A 14,615-nucleotide genomic window follows, 5' to 3' on the forward strand; every position below is an offset into this window, starting at 1 on the left:
GGTTGACAACCCTAGGGAGAAGCTGCTGCTGCCTGAGCCAGGCAGGTGGGCAGAAGAGGAGGGGGGAGCTGGAGCCAGTATCTTCCTCCTGATGCATGAATCAGGTAGCTGTGGTTGGTGGTGCTGCAGGCAGGTGGGCATGCTGTTGAGTTGGCAGCTCAACAAGGGATTATGGGGGGCATGGGATTCCCCCTTGTGATTTTCATGGGTCCCCTGTGAGTCTTGGTGGTCCCTCACTTGTACTAAATTATTGTATATACAAATGTTTAGACATGGTTATAATAATATGGCATTTAGTAAAATGCAGAGACATTTATTTCAAATAATAGTAGTAATGCTTACGCTTTCATGGTTCAAGGCACTTCATATACATTGGATTGTATTCTGCAATTCCGCTCAACAAAGTTTGAAACTTGGCTTTGCATTATAGCTCCTGACTACCTGTGTGACATCTTGCCTCAGTATTAGAGCAACTCTGTTTCTTTTGTGTTTGTCATTCCTTGAGTAAAACACTTTGTAATTTTCTGACTTAAAATGTCCTAATGCAGTCCACTTTAGTTCACTCACTCCCAGGACTGAAATGTTTAAACGTTCTAGTTCTTGTTTTACAATTGTGAGCTTACCTTGATTTATACTTCTCACTTTTCATGTTCCTACTATATGCGTTGAAGAGCTTTGGAGTTTCCTTTTGCATCCATTCACATCAACAATGGAATGTCCTTTTGGCTTTAGCCCAGATGTATCATTAAGAATAGCACTACTTGTGTTTGCTCTTCCCCAGTGGCTGATTGATTGCCATCCGACCTGTAGGTTCCATCTTCCAGCATGATTTTTTTTCCATTTTGGATTGTCTCATCATAGTTTTTGAGGTAAGAGTTGGTCAGAAGAGCTGTTGCCTGAAAAGAGGACACAGCCTCGCAGTGCCAGGCTTTAAAGGGGAGGGCATGCCAATGCAATAGGCACATGCTGCAGGTCTCTGTGGTCCCCCCACCCCTTCTGGCCAGCACACTGGTGGGAATGGCCAGAAGGCCCCCATTGGGCATAGTGTCCTGGCCCCAATTCCCTGCCTCTGGCCAGAGCCCCTTCCTGTGCCCCTTCACCCTGTGCCACAAATCGCAACCCCAGGTGAGTCAGGGGCAGATGCTTGCCATTGCCTTCTTCTGTGCAGTACTAACCAGGGTTAGATGAAGTGGCACTACCATTGTCTACAAAAGATCCTCTGCCAGATCCACCTTCCTCTACTGCCAGATCCACCTTGCTCTACTGCTTCTGCCCAGTAGCTACTCTTCAAGGATTCTTCCACCCCGTCACCACTGGAACTGCCCATTCTCATCTGCTGATGTGACCTTTGATTCCTGAAGGGGGCGGATGCATCTTTGGTGTCTCAGTTGTGACCATTCTGCCTTGAGTGACTCAGCTAGGAGTTTAGCCTCTTAACAGAGTTTAGGCCCCTTTACGGTATTGCTCTCAGCTTTGCTGACACACACCTCCTCACCACATTAAGGTGAGCTGTGTGTCGGAGAGGGCCAGGCGTTACGTGGCCATCTACAAAAGTCACTTCTAAGTCCTGTTTGAAATGCTTCATGATCCGATATGTTCCAAGGTTGTTCCTTGTGCTGGGAATGTGAAAATGCCTTAGCATACATAGAGAGTGTTTTAGTAATCCCATTTTCCTGTGATGATGATTCAAGAAGTTCTTTGGAGGTTAAGTAGATTAGTTTGTGTCCAGTTTGCACCAGAACATTTTGCTTCATTTTGTACTCTATTGCAAATTCATTCAGTACTCTGATTGCCTGATCTGTTGGGGAATGGAAGGCTTGGAATTAGTTCAATGCTTCAGAAAATACCATTTTGTGATGTCATGTGGATCTTAGCTATTTCATGGTGCTACAATGGTATCCAGTTCTGTTAGTTTCAGCCTCCTGGTGCACCTTAAACCAATTCCCAGATGCCATACTTGGATACACTGAATTCTGCTAAGAAGTCAACTCTCTTTAGAATTGGGTTTGAAAGCAGTCTTCCAGGTACTCAGTTGTCTATAGTTTTACTTCCCCTCCTCCTTTCTTTCTCCAATAGGACTGATGCTTATGTACATGCATGATGACACAGAAAGCCTGGAGGATAGTTTCACCATTCAGCTGACAGATGGCAAGCATACAGTCCAAGGGACACTTTACATCTACATCATGCCAGTCAACGATGAAATTCCTCATCTTTCCAGGTTAGCCGTTAAAGTGACATTCTATGCAAAGTGACTTCAGGAAAGATGGGTCGTGGTAGGGGGAGCATTTTATTTCTCTTCAATTGTTAATATGTTGAATGAAGTGTTTGTTGGTAGGGAAGGTAGATGCATTGCTTGTCTCTTGACAATTGCAATTCTACAGTGCAGTCCTAAGCAAAGCTATGCCCTTCTAAGTCCACTGAAGTGAATGGGCATAGAAGGGTTGGCTCTGTTGAAGTTTGTAATACATTTAACACCAAATTAAACAAATGTTGTGTACTGTAACTAACAAGCTGGAAAGATGCTAGAAAATGAATAGCAAAATGATTCTACCACAATGATATGGAGGAAAGAGGTCCCGTATAATTTTTGGAAATAACTTATGTTCCTGGTGAAGTGGTTGTGGAAAGTGGATTAATGTGTATGGCACAAGTGACTGATGTGAATAAAAGAGAAATAGGAACTTTTAAAATTGCATTCAAGTAAATAAAAAAATCAATAGTTTCAGGAAACTGCCTTCATATTTTACCACATTCAAATACAATTCCATATTTGTTTTTTTTAATATAGGAAGACTCTTTTTATATTACTTTAATAATAGTTAATACTTAGTATTTATGTAGGTCTTTTAGAGTTTGAAAAGCACATAAAAGTTTAAATATTATGGATTCATTACTGGGTGTATAATTTTATTCCAGGGCAACATATGGTCTCGTACTAATCAATTTAATGTGCAATAAGTTTTCATTGGCCGGTATCCTTTTTATTTCCATGCAACAGATGAATCAGGCTTTGGCCCATGAAAGCTTGTTCTATTATGAATCTGTTAGTCTTTCTAGCCCCTCAAGCCTCTGTTGTGTTTGCTGCAACAGACTAATAGGGCTACCTGTTTTATTCTTTTACTGTGGAAAAGTACTGTAATAACTGCAGTTATTGCGTTTCATGGCGAGTAGAGACTAAAACCCAGGTTTTCCTGGTCCTGTTTTAACACTACAACCATTCAGGGCTAGATCTACATTTTTTTTGAAGGGAGGCAAAAGTATAAAATGACACCCCCTGTATATTAAATACATGTTTTTATTTAAACATATGTATATAATCAGCATGCCCTGACCTGGATGGCCCAGGCTAGCCTGATCTTGTCAAATCTCAGAAGTTAAGCAGGGTCAGCCCTGGTTAGTGTTTGGATGGGAGACCACCAAGGAATACCAGGGTTGCTGTGCAGAGGAAGGCACTGGCACTTTACACACACACATATAATCAGCATACATAATAAACATATATAATCAACAACTCTTTTAAATGCTAGAATACCTTGTGTTGACCTTTATGAATTGTTAATGAATAATTACACTTTCACATTCTATCTAGTATCTATCTATATTGGACTTAAGGAATAAATGCTCCTTCTTAGCACCCTCATGTCTGCCCTATTTGACCTCATGTTTCCTTCTAATGATCTGTACCCCCTCTGCAAATAAATAAATAGAAGAAGGTCAGGGGTGCATTCTTCTGCACAAGTGTTGGCGGGATTCATGCTCCATTCCACAGATTGTGGCAACCTAACTTCACGGCAGGATCTTTTTGCATGCTCATCTGCAGAAAACTTGGTTGGACACATAAAACTGTCTTAGACTGAATCAGACCCTTCATCCATCAAAGTCAGTACTGTCAGCTCAGCTCTCCAGAGTCTCAAGCAGAGTTCTTTCTCAATAGCTAGGACCTGAGGCTTAAGTGGAGATGTTGAGGATTGGACCTGGGACCTTCTGCCTGCCAAGCAGATGCTTTACCGCAGAGCCATGGCCCTCCCCTGCTTTCAGGCAAAATTGGTTGTGATCTGAATTGGGGGAGGGGGGCAGGCGGCGAAAGAGAATTGCTTAACATGCAGCATGCCAAATGCAGTTAGAGCATGCAGTGTGCCAAATGCGAGTTGCCAATTTTTTTTGTTGCTAAAACCATTTTTAAAAGGAAAAGGAAAACTGCAAAGAGAGCACCAAGTTTGTGCCAGGCGCTGGAGAAGGGATGCTACTGCTTGGCATCTCCCTAGTTCCCGGGTGACCCCTCCCTCCCTGTGCCCCCAGAGATGCCTGCTCCTCCACCACCTGGCATTACCTGCCCTGGCCTGGGGAAGTTCATGCAGCAGGAGGTCCAGGAAGGAAGCAGATCAAATGACTCTGGAGTCCTCGGGCTTCATGCGGCACTCCAGGAGGGGAACTCCGGCTGCCACTTTCAAACTCCTTGGAGTGGTTGCGAGCTAGTGCCAAGCCCAGAGAGCCACCTAGCCCATCCTGCTCCTTCCCACCACCGCAAAGCAAGCCCCGGGCTTGGGAAGGGGGATGCAAAAGGAGGAACCCCTGCACTGGAGCTGGAGAGAAGGGAGAGGAGGCTGGGCTGCCCCCACCTTGGGAGCAAAGGGGGAAGGGAACCCCAGCATCAGTCTGAAGCCTCCAGAAGGAAGAGAAGGCAGGGCAGGAAGAGAACCCCTGCAGAAGTCTGGAGCCAGTGAGAAGGGCAAGGAGGCTGGGTAGCCCCCATGCAGATTGGACCCTAGCCTTTCTCACCACAGCCACCTCATGACATGCAAGCTGCCTCCCAGCTGAGTGCTTCCCGGGGCAGCTACCTCACCTTGCCTCCTATATCTAACCCTGCAACCATTACCCTACATGCTTAGGTGAATGTTTTTATTCACTTTTTCAACTTTGTCCACTAATCATCTGATGGCCTTTTGCCCTGAATGCTGACTTTTTAGTCTGGGGGGAGGACAAACGCAATACCTATACCACTTCTGACTAGAACATAAAGAACTCTTTCCAATAGTCCCTAGTCATCCCTTGAACTGTGAGCTAAATTTTGGCCCAGTTAGTACAGTTGTAAGAATTTGGCATGGTGAAGTAAGCAGATAGGAAGTGTACTGCAGAGAGCTTTAACAGAAAGCAGACACAGGTAGGGTTTCCAACTCTGGGTTGGGAAATACCTGAGGATTTTGGGGATGGAGCCTGGGGAGGGAGAGGCTTAGGGAGGGATGGGACCTCAATGGGGTATAATCCCATAGAGTCCACCCTCCAAAGCAGCCATTTTCTCCAGGAGAATGGATCCCTGTTGCCTGGAGATGAGTTTTAATTACAGGAGATCTCCAGGCCCCACCCAAAGGTTGGCAACCCTAGGTACAGAGCCGGTGTCCTAACGAGCAGTGTAAAGCATGAAAGAATAGAGCTATGTTATCTGGTAGTTCCTTATTCAACATGGATTTAGGACATGTTTTCATAAAGGTTCAGCATTATAGGACATAGTTTTCCCCCAAATGAAGCATGAGACCTGAACAACATGGATCCTTCATATATGAGGAGAACTTGCTTCTAATCAAATAAACTGTACATCATGGATGGGAATGTGTGGGGTGCACTGAAATATTTTATTTGTTAAATGGGAAATAGATCTATGCATAATTTTTTCTTCTGACAAAATGGATGAAATTCTCAGGGAGTGCACCCCTGCTAAAGAACCCTTCGTGCCACATTTCAGGCTGATGAGAGCAATTAGCCCTGTCTTATAGGCAACTACATTTCTCACTTGCAGGATGGGCAAAGTGTAGTTTGACCATGTTGGCTGGAGATCTCCTTTGCCAGAATGAGGGGCTGGGGGGGATTTTTGAACTAAAACAAAGCATGTGGGTGAGGAGAGCTAAACCCTTCTACCACCAGCACACACATGCACACAGCTCTAACACTGCAGGCCTGTTGCCCATCATGGGGGAAATGGGGATTGAGCATCTATTGTCTCCTCCCAGCACCTGTCCTCCAGATAATACAAGTAAAACATATGACATTGCTAGGGTTGCCAACCTCCAGGTACTAGCTGGAGATCTCCTGCTATTACAACTGATCTCCAGCCAATAGAGATCAGTTCACCTGGATAAAATGGCGACTTTGGCAATTGGACTCTATGGCATTGAAGTCCCTCCCCTCCCCAAACCCCACCCTCCTCAGGCTCCGCACCAAAAATCTCCCACCAGTGGCAAAAAGGGACCTGGCAACCCTAGACATTGCCTGTCATAGAGAGGGGGGCCAGCAGGCAAGCCTAGCACCACAGTAGAATGTGTGTGTGTGTGTTAAGTGCCGTCAAGTCACTTCCGACTCATGGCGACCCTATGAATGAAAGTCCTCCAAAATGACCTAACTTTGACAGCCTTGCTCAGATCTTGCAAATTGAAGGCTGTGGCTCGAACAGCTTTGGACTTTCCTTTTGCATCTATTCATGTCAACCACTGAATGTCCTTTCGGCTTTAGTCCAATCGCATCATTAAGAACAGCGCTACTCGTACTTGTCCTCTGCTCTACCCCAGTAGCAGATTGAGTGCCATCCGACCTGGGGGTCCCATCTTCCAGCACTATATCTTTTTTCATTTTGGATTGTCTCATCATAGGGTTTTCAAGGTAAAGGTTGGTCAGAAGTGGTTTACCAGTGCCTTCTTCTACGCAGTACTAACCAGGGTTAGCCATAGTGGCATTGCCGTTGTCTACGAAAGATCCTCCGCCAGTGTCACCTTCCACTACTGCTGCTGCCCTGTAGCTAACCTTCAGGGATTCCTCTGCCCCCATCCCCATTGGAACTGCCTGTTCTCTTCTGCAGATGTGGCCATTGATCCCTTAAGGGGGTGGATGCATCTTCGTCTGGTGTCTCAGCTGTGACCATTCCGTCTTGAGTGACTCTGCTAGGAGTTTAGTCTCTTGATAGAGTCTAGACCCCTTACGGTATTGCTCTCAGCTTCCCTGAATAGAACAGCAAAAAGAATCCAGTGGTTTTGTAGAAACAAGAAAGCCTCAGTGACTGGTGGGAGGGGAAAGCGGTGTGCACAGAAACACTATCAGGACAGTCCTCTTTGTTCGGAACATCTGCTAACTTTTCTGGTTGGAAGATGCCTGTCACTTAGATTATCTACTGTGATACTCTGTCTCCTCTCACTGCCATTCCCATTTCCCTCTCCTTGCCTCACAATGAAAAACAGACAGCACAGGAATCAGAGTAGCAGTCATTTCCAGACTTATTTTAAGTGATAAGATTACTTACAATAACTATAACATCTGAAGAAGTGAGCTGTGACTCACGAAAGCTCATATCCTGCCAGAGATTTTGTTAGTCTTTAAGATGCTGTTGGACTCTTGCTCTTTTCTAGAACATTAAAAAAAAACAGAGGGGATCTGGCTGATTAGTTAATTTGTAAGTGAATGTTCCAGAAATGGGATTTGGATTTCTGTGTGGAACTTGAGGGAAGATAACTAAAGCTATATGCCATTTGTAGCCTTGTTGCTAGCTAGTACCATTGACTCCTGTAATTCTGAAGGCTGTTCCTATGGCCCGGACAGAGAAATATTAACGTCAACCTTCTGTCATGCTTGCGAAACAGTTTTTTAAAAATCAAATCTTAGTATTTACCATGGGTTAACTTGAGAACATAGGAAAATTTTGTTCATTTTAATACAGATGGAAATTTCACTGCAAATCCCAGACCAAACATTTGTAACAGTAAATAGAGGAAGGAAATCAAACTATGTGCTTGATGCTAAAGGAACCCTATTCATGCATTAATAAACTGGAGAAACTGCTAAAAAGTATTTCAGCCATATATGAACAAAATCCCTTGTACTGCTGCCAAAAGAAGCACCACAACCTGTAGATTAATACTCACTAACTAATGGACATGTATACTAGGCCTGCCTGGTTCTTGTTTTCAGTGAACCTTACATATGAAAAGAGAGAAAACATTACAGAACACCTTGAGATCTGAATGAAAATTTCATCTTCTTGTCTTTGTTAATCTGGCTAGTTTGCCAAGAAATACACAGAGTACAAGCTACCCCCTTTAGTGGACTATACCAGAGGATTTGATCTTGCTACTTCTTTTTTATTTATGATACAAGTTATCTCAGAATAAACAAAGGATAAAGGAAGGTGTCCTCTCCAGTTCCTTTGAGTGCAGGTTATCATTTTATAAATGTGCGATCATCAAACTGAAATTATTTTCTTTCTGTGAAGGAGTGTTCCCCCAGTCATTAGTTACAGCCAAAGGTGTTGTGTGGGTACAAATCCCTTAGCAATAATTTTCCAGTGTATTGCACACGTTTAGAATTCTGTTCTTCCTGAACCCAAAGAAATGATCACAGAGTATAGGCTTTGGAAAGAATCCTGAACCCTAGTCAGGTTTCATTTTTGAACTCCACTTGAAAGGAAGATGGACTTTGTGTGTGAACATATCCTCCTTCTGCTTTCCCTGCTCTTCCTCACCTGCGCCTCCAGTGACTCACTAAATTCAGAACTAGGTTTATCTGTATTCATTGTCTTCCTGGAACCACTATGCATGCTTGGATTGATAGAAAGGGACAAGCCTCCTCCTTGTTGCATATGCATGCTACCCAAATCATTTTAGGACTTTCACTTCCTGCCTAAAGACTTACACCTTCTGCTTTCAATAGTAGGGCTGAGCCATAAGATGTGAGGAGGACCATTTCACAAATGTTCAGAGGCTGTGAAAAGCACACACAGCCCTACACTTTCAGCCCCCCCCCCGGGGGGGACCTAAAAACAAGAAGAAAAGTTTTTGGCTAATCAGATAGTGTGTTCTGCTAGTGTGTGATACCTTCGCTGCCTTCCCTGCTTTGCACTCTGTAGAAGAGCATTTCATTGTGTAATGCTTAATTTATAGTCTAAAGAAGTAAAGTCAAGATCTGGGGGAGGAGAACAGATGGGGGTAGACTTTACAAAATCCTGGCCTGGGCTTCAAGTTTATGATATGGTATATTTATGACATTTCAGAAATAAAGTAGAATATTTAATGACTCATAATACTTTAATACTACACTATACTTGATCTGGTTGATGGATCACACCCAAAGAGTGCTTGTTAATGGTTTCTCAGAGACAAGTGGAGTGCCTCAGGAATCTGGCCTGGGACCTGTGTTGTTCAACGTCTTTATAAATGATTTGGATGAAGGAATAGAGGAGATGCTTATTAAATTTGCAGATAATACTAAATTGGAATGGGTCGCAAATACGATAGAAAACAGAGTCAGGAGACAGGATGGTTTTGACAGGCTGCAAAACTGGGCTAAAACTAATAAGATGAATGAGAGGGAGGGCAGGAAGGGTTGTGTCAGTGCTTGGCTCCTGTGGCCCTTTCTTACATGCCCAGGTTAATACCACTTACCCCTTTGGGGTCAGGAAGCAATTTTCCTCCAGACCAGATTGGCCTGGGATCCTGGAGGGCTTTTCTGCCATCTTCTGGGCATGGAACAGGGGTCACTATGTGTGTGTGTCGGGGGGGGGGGAGGTAGTTCTGAATTTCCTGCATTGTACAGGTAGTTGGAGTAGATGACCTTGGAAAGCAACCTGGTGAACAGGCTCAAATGGTTTGCAAACAACCTGTGCAGCCCATTGAATTATGAGTTCTGTGATTTTGATATATGATCACAATGAAACCAAACTGGTGGCTGCTCAAATGCGTCTAATGAGAACTAGGCCTGAGTTATGTCATTGAATAAAAATCAGGATTTTGAAAAAAAAAAACTGTATCTTGTACAGAACTATATATTAAATGTAGATTACATTTATAGATGTTGGGTTCTGACTTGTTCTTTTTTTATCCATCCATGGGCATATTGCTTTCTGACTTCTCAGGAACACAGGTTTAGAAGTTGAAGTTGCTGAGACTAGAGTTGTTTCCAGTGCATCATTAGAAGTCGAAGACAAAGATTCTCCAAGGAATAAGCTCCATTATATCATCAGCAACAAACCAAAAGATGGAGACCTGAAGTTAAAGGTGACAATGATTTTCAGTGTTGCTATTTGAGGTGATTCTGTCCTCTCAACGGGGTGATATTCCAGATCATTCACTAACAAAATATTCAATAACAAAACATTGAAGCATTTTCTTTGGTCTTCACTTGTCACTAATGTTAAATAGATCCTTCAAACCTTTCCCAGTTTCTCTCTTCAACCATCAGTTCAGATATCTACACTAAAATAAACATAATTTATCTTATTCTGCTACAGATGACTGGTCTAGAAATGTTTTTATATTTTTGTGTCCTTGGCCTTATTTCTGTGTGCAAGAGCAGCGGCAGGCCGGCCACTTACCTTACAGGGAAATTTCGCTATGAGCCACTGCTCTGTAGGGCAACTGGTGTCTGGAAGCAAGCAGATACAAGACATTAGTGACTCTGCCAATACTCCAGGGACCACATGGCCCAGATTCTTCATCAGCAGCGGTTATTGCTATCAGCTAGGGTTGCCAACTTCCAGGTGATGGGTGGATATCTCCTGCTGTTACAACTGAGCTCCAGCTGGGTACCCAAGGTTGGGTGGAAAGAATATATATATATATATATATATATATATATATATATATATATATATATATATATATATATATATATATATATATATATATATATATATATATATATATATTGTATATATATATATTTGTATATAGATACTGAAAATATAATTTATTAGAAGCGCCATATAAAGGTTAAAATTATTTAAAAGCATTAAAATAGCACAATGGCATTTTCTGAGGTTGATAACTGTAACCACAAACCAATCGCGTTTTGGCCTATAGGGCCTTCATCAGTGGTTAATTAAAACCTTTGTTAAGACTGCACACATTTACAGAAATAAATTAATAAATACATATACAAACAGTTCAAACCCAACCAGGCATGTGCATAGGTTGTAAAATCTATTCCTAATTACTCAAACATCTGGTCAGATAGGTTCTAGTTGTAATACTGGTTAGTATATATATACTATGTGTCCAGGCATCAACCTAGTAAAGCAGTTGTACTAGATGCAGTCTTAACAAAGGTTTTAATTAACCACTGATGAAGGCCCTATAGGCTGAAACGCGATTGGTATGTGGGTACAGTTATCAAACTCCGGAAATGCCATTGTGCTATTTTAATGCTTTTAAATAATTTTAACCTTTATATAGCGCTTCTAATAAATTATATTTTCAGTATCTATACACACACACACACACACACACACACACACATATAATCTCCCTATCTCTTCAATCTATATGCAGAACATATAATTAGGAAAGATGGATTAGATTTAGATGAAGGTGGAGTGAAAATTGGAGGGAGGAACATTAATAATTTGAGATATGCTGATGACACTACATTATTGGCAGAAAATAGTGAAGATTTGAAACAACTGCTGCTGAAAGTTAAAAGAGAAAGTGCCAAAGCAGGACTACAGCTGAACATCAAGAAAACAAAAGTAATGACTACAGGAGAATTACACAACTTTAAGGCTGACAATGAGGAAATTGAAATTGTTCAAGACTTTCTATTCCTTGGCTCCACCATCAACCAAAAGGGAGACTGCAGCCAAGAAATTAGAAGGAGATTGAGACTGGGAAGGGCAGCCATGAAGGAGCTAGAAAAGATTTTGAAGTGTAAGGATGTGACTCTGGCCACCAAGACTAGATTAATTCATGCCATCATATTCCCTATTACTATGTATGGGTGTGAAAGCTGGACAGTGAAGAAAGCTGATAGGAAGAAAATAGATTCCTTTGAAATGTGGTGTTGGAGGAGAGTGTTACGGATTCCGTGGACTGCCAAAAAAACAAATCAGTGGGTTATAGATCAAATCAAGCCTGAACTGACCCTAGAAGCTAAAATGACTAAACTGAGGCTATCGTATTTTGGTCACGTCATGAGACGACAAGAGTCACTGGAAAAGACCGTCATGATAGGAAAAGTTGAGGGCAGCAGGAAAAGAGGAAGATCCAGCAAGAGATGGATTGACTCAATAAAGGAAGCCACAGCTTTCAATTTGCAAGATCTGGGCAAGGCTGCCAAAGATAGGACATTTTGGAGGACTTTCATTCATAGGGTCGCCATGAGTCGGAAGCGACTTGACCGCACTTAACACACATATATATATTCTTTCCACCCAACCTTGGGTACCCAGCTTCTGTTTTTAGGTTGGGTTTTATTCCCCTCTTCTTTCTTCCACAACTGATCTCCAGCCAATAGAGATCAGTTCACCTGGAGAAAACGGCCACTTTTATCATTGGCATTGAAGTCCCTCCCCTGTCCAAACCCCACCCTCCACAGGCTATGTCCCCAAAATTTCCAGGTATTTTCCAACCCTACTATCAGCTGACGAGTTGCCTTCTCCTACACTGCTTCCAGTTGTCCAGAGGAAGCAATGGGTAAGTTAATTCCATTGTTGGGCCAGCTGAATTGAGTGGCCCCTGCAGCACTGGCTTGTAGTGCCACATTGGCCATTCAGATTGGCTGGCTCCAGGGTCATATTCACTTCCCAGTCCACTCCTGAGCAAGAGACAGATGAAAGCAGTCTGTATTTTTATGATTGGATATCAGGGTAACAAAGAAGTCACTACCCTGTGTTTCTGGGAAAGATCCTAACCCAGAGACTAAAGCAAAAAGCTTCAGAGAATAATGGGGCAACTTATTTATTGAATCAATCATATACTCAAAACATGTTTGACAACTGCTGTTCATTGCCCTTCCCTGCTCTTGTGGTACCATACACTAATGGCCGTTTATGCTTGGAAGTTTTACCTGAGGTTCGTTGCTTGTTGGACCCACACTTTCCTGTTGGGAATCTAGGCACCAGTAGTCTCCAAGCTCAAATCAAGAAGCACTGGAGTCCCCGCCCTTTGAAACACCCCTTGAAATGCTGCTGTAGTGTTTACTGTGAGAGAAAAGTTGTCTCTGCAGAAACCCAAGTGCCGTAAAAAAACATTTAAAAAATGGAGTTCTCTAAAAGAAACAGGAAAAGAGGGGGAGAAACCCAAGCTTCGTTTTTTAAATCCTTTCTTCTGCTCAGAAAGAACTCTGAGGAAGCAGGAAACATTTGAATCCCTGCCTCTTGACACACTGCTTTGCAATTGGCTGTAGTGCTTTTTGTGAGAGAAACTTCACTCCCCCAAGCTTCTGTGTCCCGCACTTTGCCTTATGCATGGTTATTTCACTTGGACTGTTCTCAGGAGAGATCAAAGAATTGGATTAATAGAAGAATGGGGAGTACTGGGATTTGTGAGGGCTGGCCATGAGGTCCTCTCTAATGAACGAAAAACTCATGTATAACTCCAAGGAACAACCGAGACAGACTGGGGGCAGAAGTGAGTGAAAGTACCCATGCTTAAACAACCACTGTTTAGCAGTTACCATGTGTCTAAACAAGCAATGTAATTTCCAAGAAAGATGACATTAAGTAGCAGCACCAGTGTGTATGGATTAGGTGAAGCAAAGGCACTTACTTGCATGTGAAGCTGCCCCAAATAGTGACAGAAATTGCAGAACAAAGCTGAGATCAATGCAGGTGTGCAAAACAGTGAAGCCTTTGCATGCCAAGTAGTATAATACTAGGGAGTAAAAAATAAATCATCCTCTAGTCAGCACCCTTTCCTTAACACATAAAACGGGTATGTCTGTCTCTCTCTCAGCTCCCCTTCCCTATTTAACTCCCTCCTTGAAAAGGCCATATGCATTGTGTACGGTGTTTTTTTGTATCAGCTCTCTTATAGCTATAACAAACCATTTTAACTGCTGGATATGTTGCTTCACTAAGCTACTATGCTCGAGTCTTCCTTTTATAATTAAGTAACTTGAGAAATCTGTAGGGATCAATAAACTTTGAGAGCGCTTACATAAAACAGTAACATAAAGTGGATAGTCTTGCCATCAGAAGCCAGTAAAAGTCAATTCCTTTATGTGACACCTCTACAAATGGCATTATGTCATTGCATAATATTAGAAGGAAGCAAAAAAAATTGTGCAAAACTATAAAATATAATGAGTTTCACATAACCTATTTATATAAATGGAAAGAGAGTGTGTGTGAGTTTTTAAAGTGGACTTCCAGCTTTTTGGCATCCTGAGAACATAAGGAAAGTTGGAAACTCGTTCAAAATAAATATTTCAGAGGCTACAATATACAGCTGATGTTTTCTTCTGTGGCAGCATATACCTCAACTGCTTTAACTGTTCAAAAACTGACAAAACCCCTCTGTATATTATAATTGATGTGATGCCCAATACATGAAGCTAAAATATATTTGTAGATTTTTTAAAACAATGAGTATTTTTGTACATGCTGTTTTGCTTCTTTGAAATGTATTATCTTCAAATGCACTTTGATCGCTGCACTGGAAGAAGCTAAAATGCTGCTAATTTAGCAATAGGAAGGCAATGGTCATCATAATGAAGTGTTTTAATTCCAAATAGCCTTGTTATGTCCAAATTAAATAAAATGTGTGCAAGGAAATGTATTCATAACTCTCCACCGGGTGTGTGTATGTGTTTAGCACCACAACATATCTCGATTGAGGAATGCCTTTAGTTGGTGTAAGGTC

General features: G+C 42.2%; 1 protein-coding gene across 1 annotated transcript in view; it reads left to right on the top strand.

The window, feature by feature from the left end:
- The window catches only part of LOC130473237 (FRAS1-related extracellular matrix protein 1-like), a 154,106-nt gene that overhangs the window by 62,580 nt on the left and 76,911 nt on the right, over positions 1-14,615 (top strand). Inside the window, exons 21-22 of the mRNA XM_056844764.1 lie at positions 2,077-2,221; positions 9,893-10,034. Of these exons, the coding sequence (XP_056700742.1) occupies positions 2,077-2,221; positions 9,893-10,034 (287 nt within the window). The remainder of the gene's footprint in view (positions 1-2,076; positions 2,222-9,892; positions 10,035-14,615) is intronic.

Source organism: Euleptes europaea, chromosome 2 (assembly GCF_029931775.1).
Source record: "Euleptes europaea isolate rEulEur1 chromosome 2, rEulEur1.hap1, whole genome shotgun sequence".
In the NCBI taxonomy this organism is placed as follows: Eukaryota; Metazoa; Chordata; class Lepidosauria; order Squamata; family Sphaerodactylidae; genus Euleptes; species Euleptes europaea.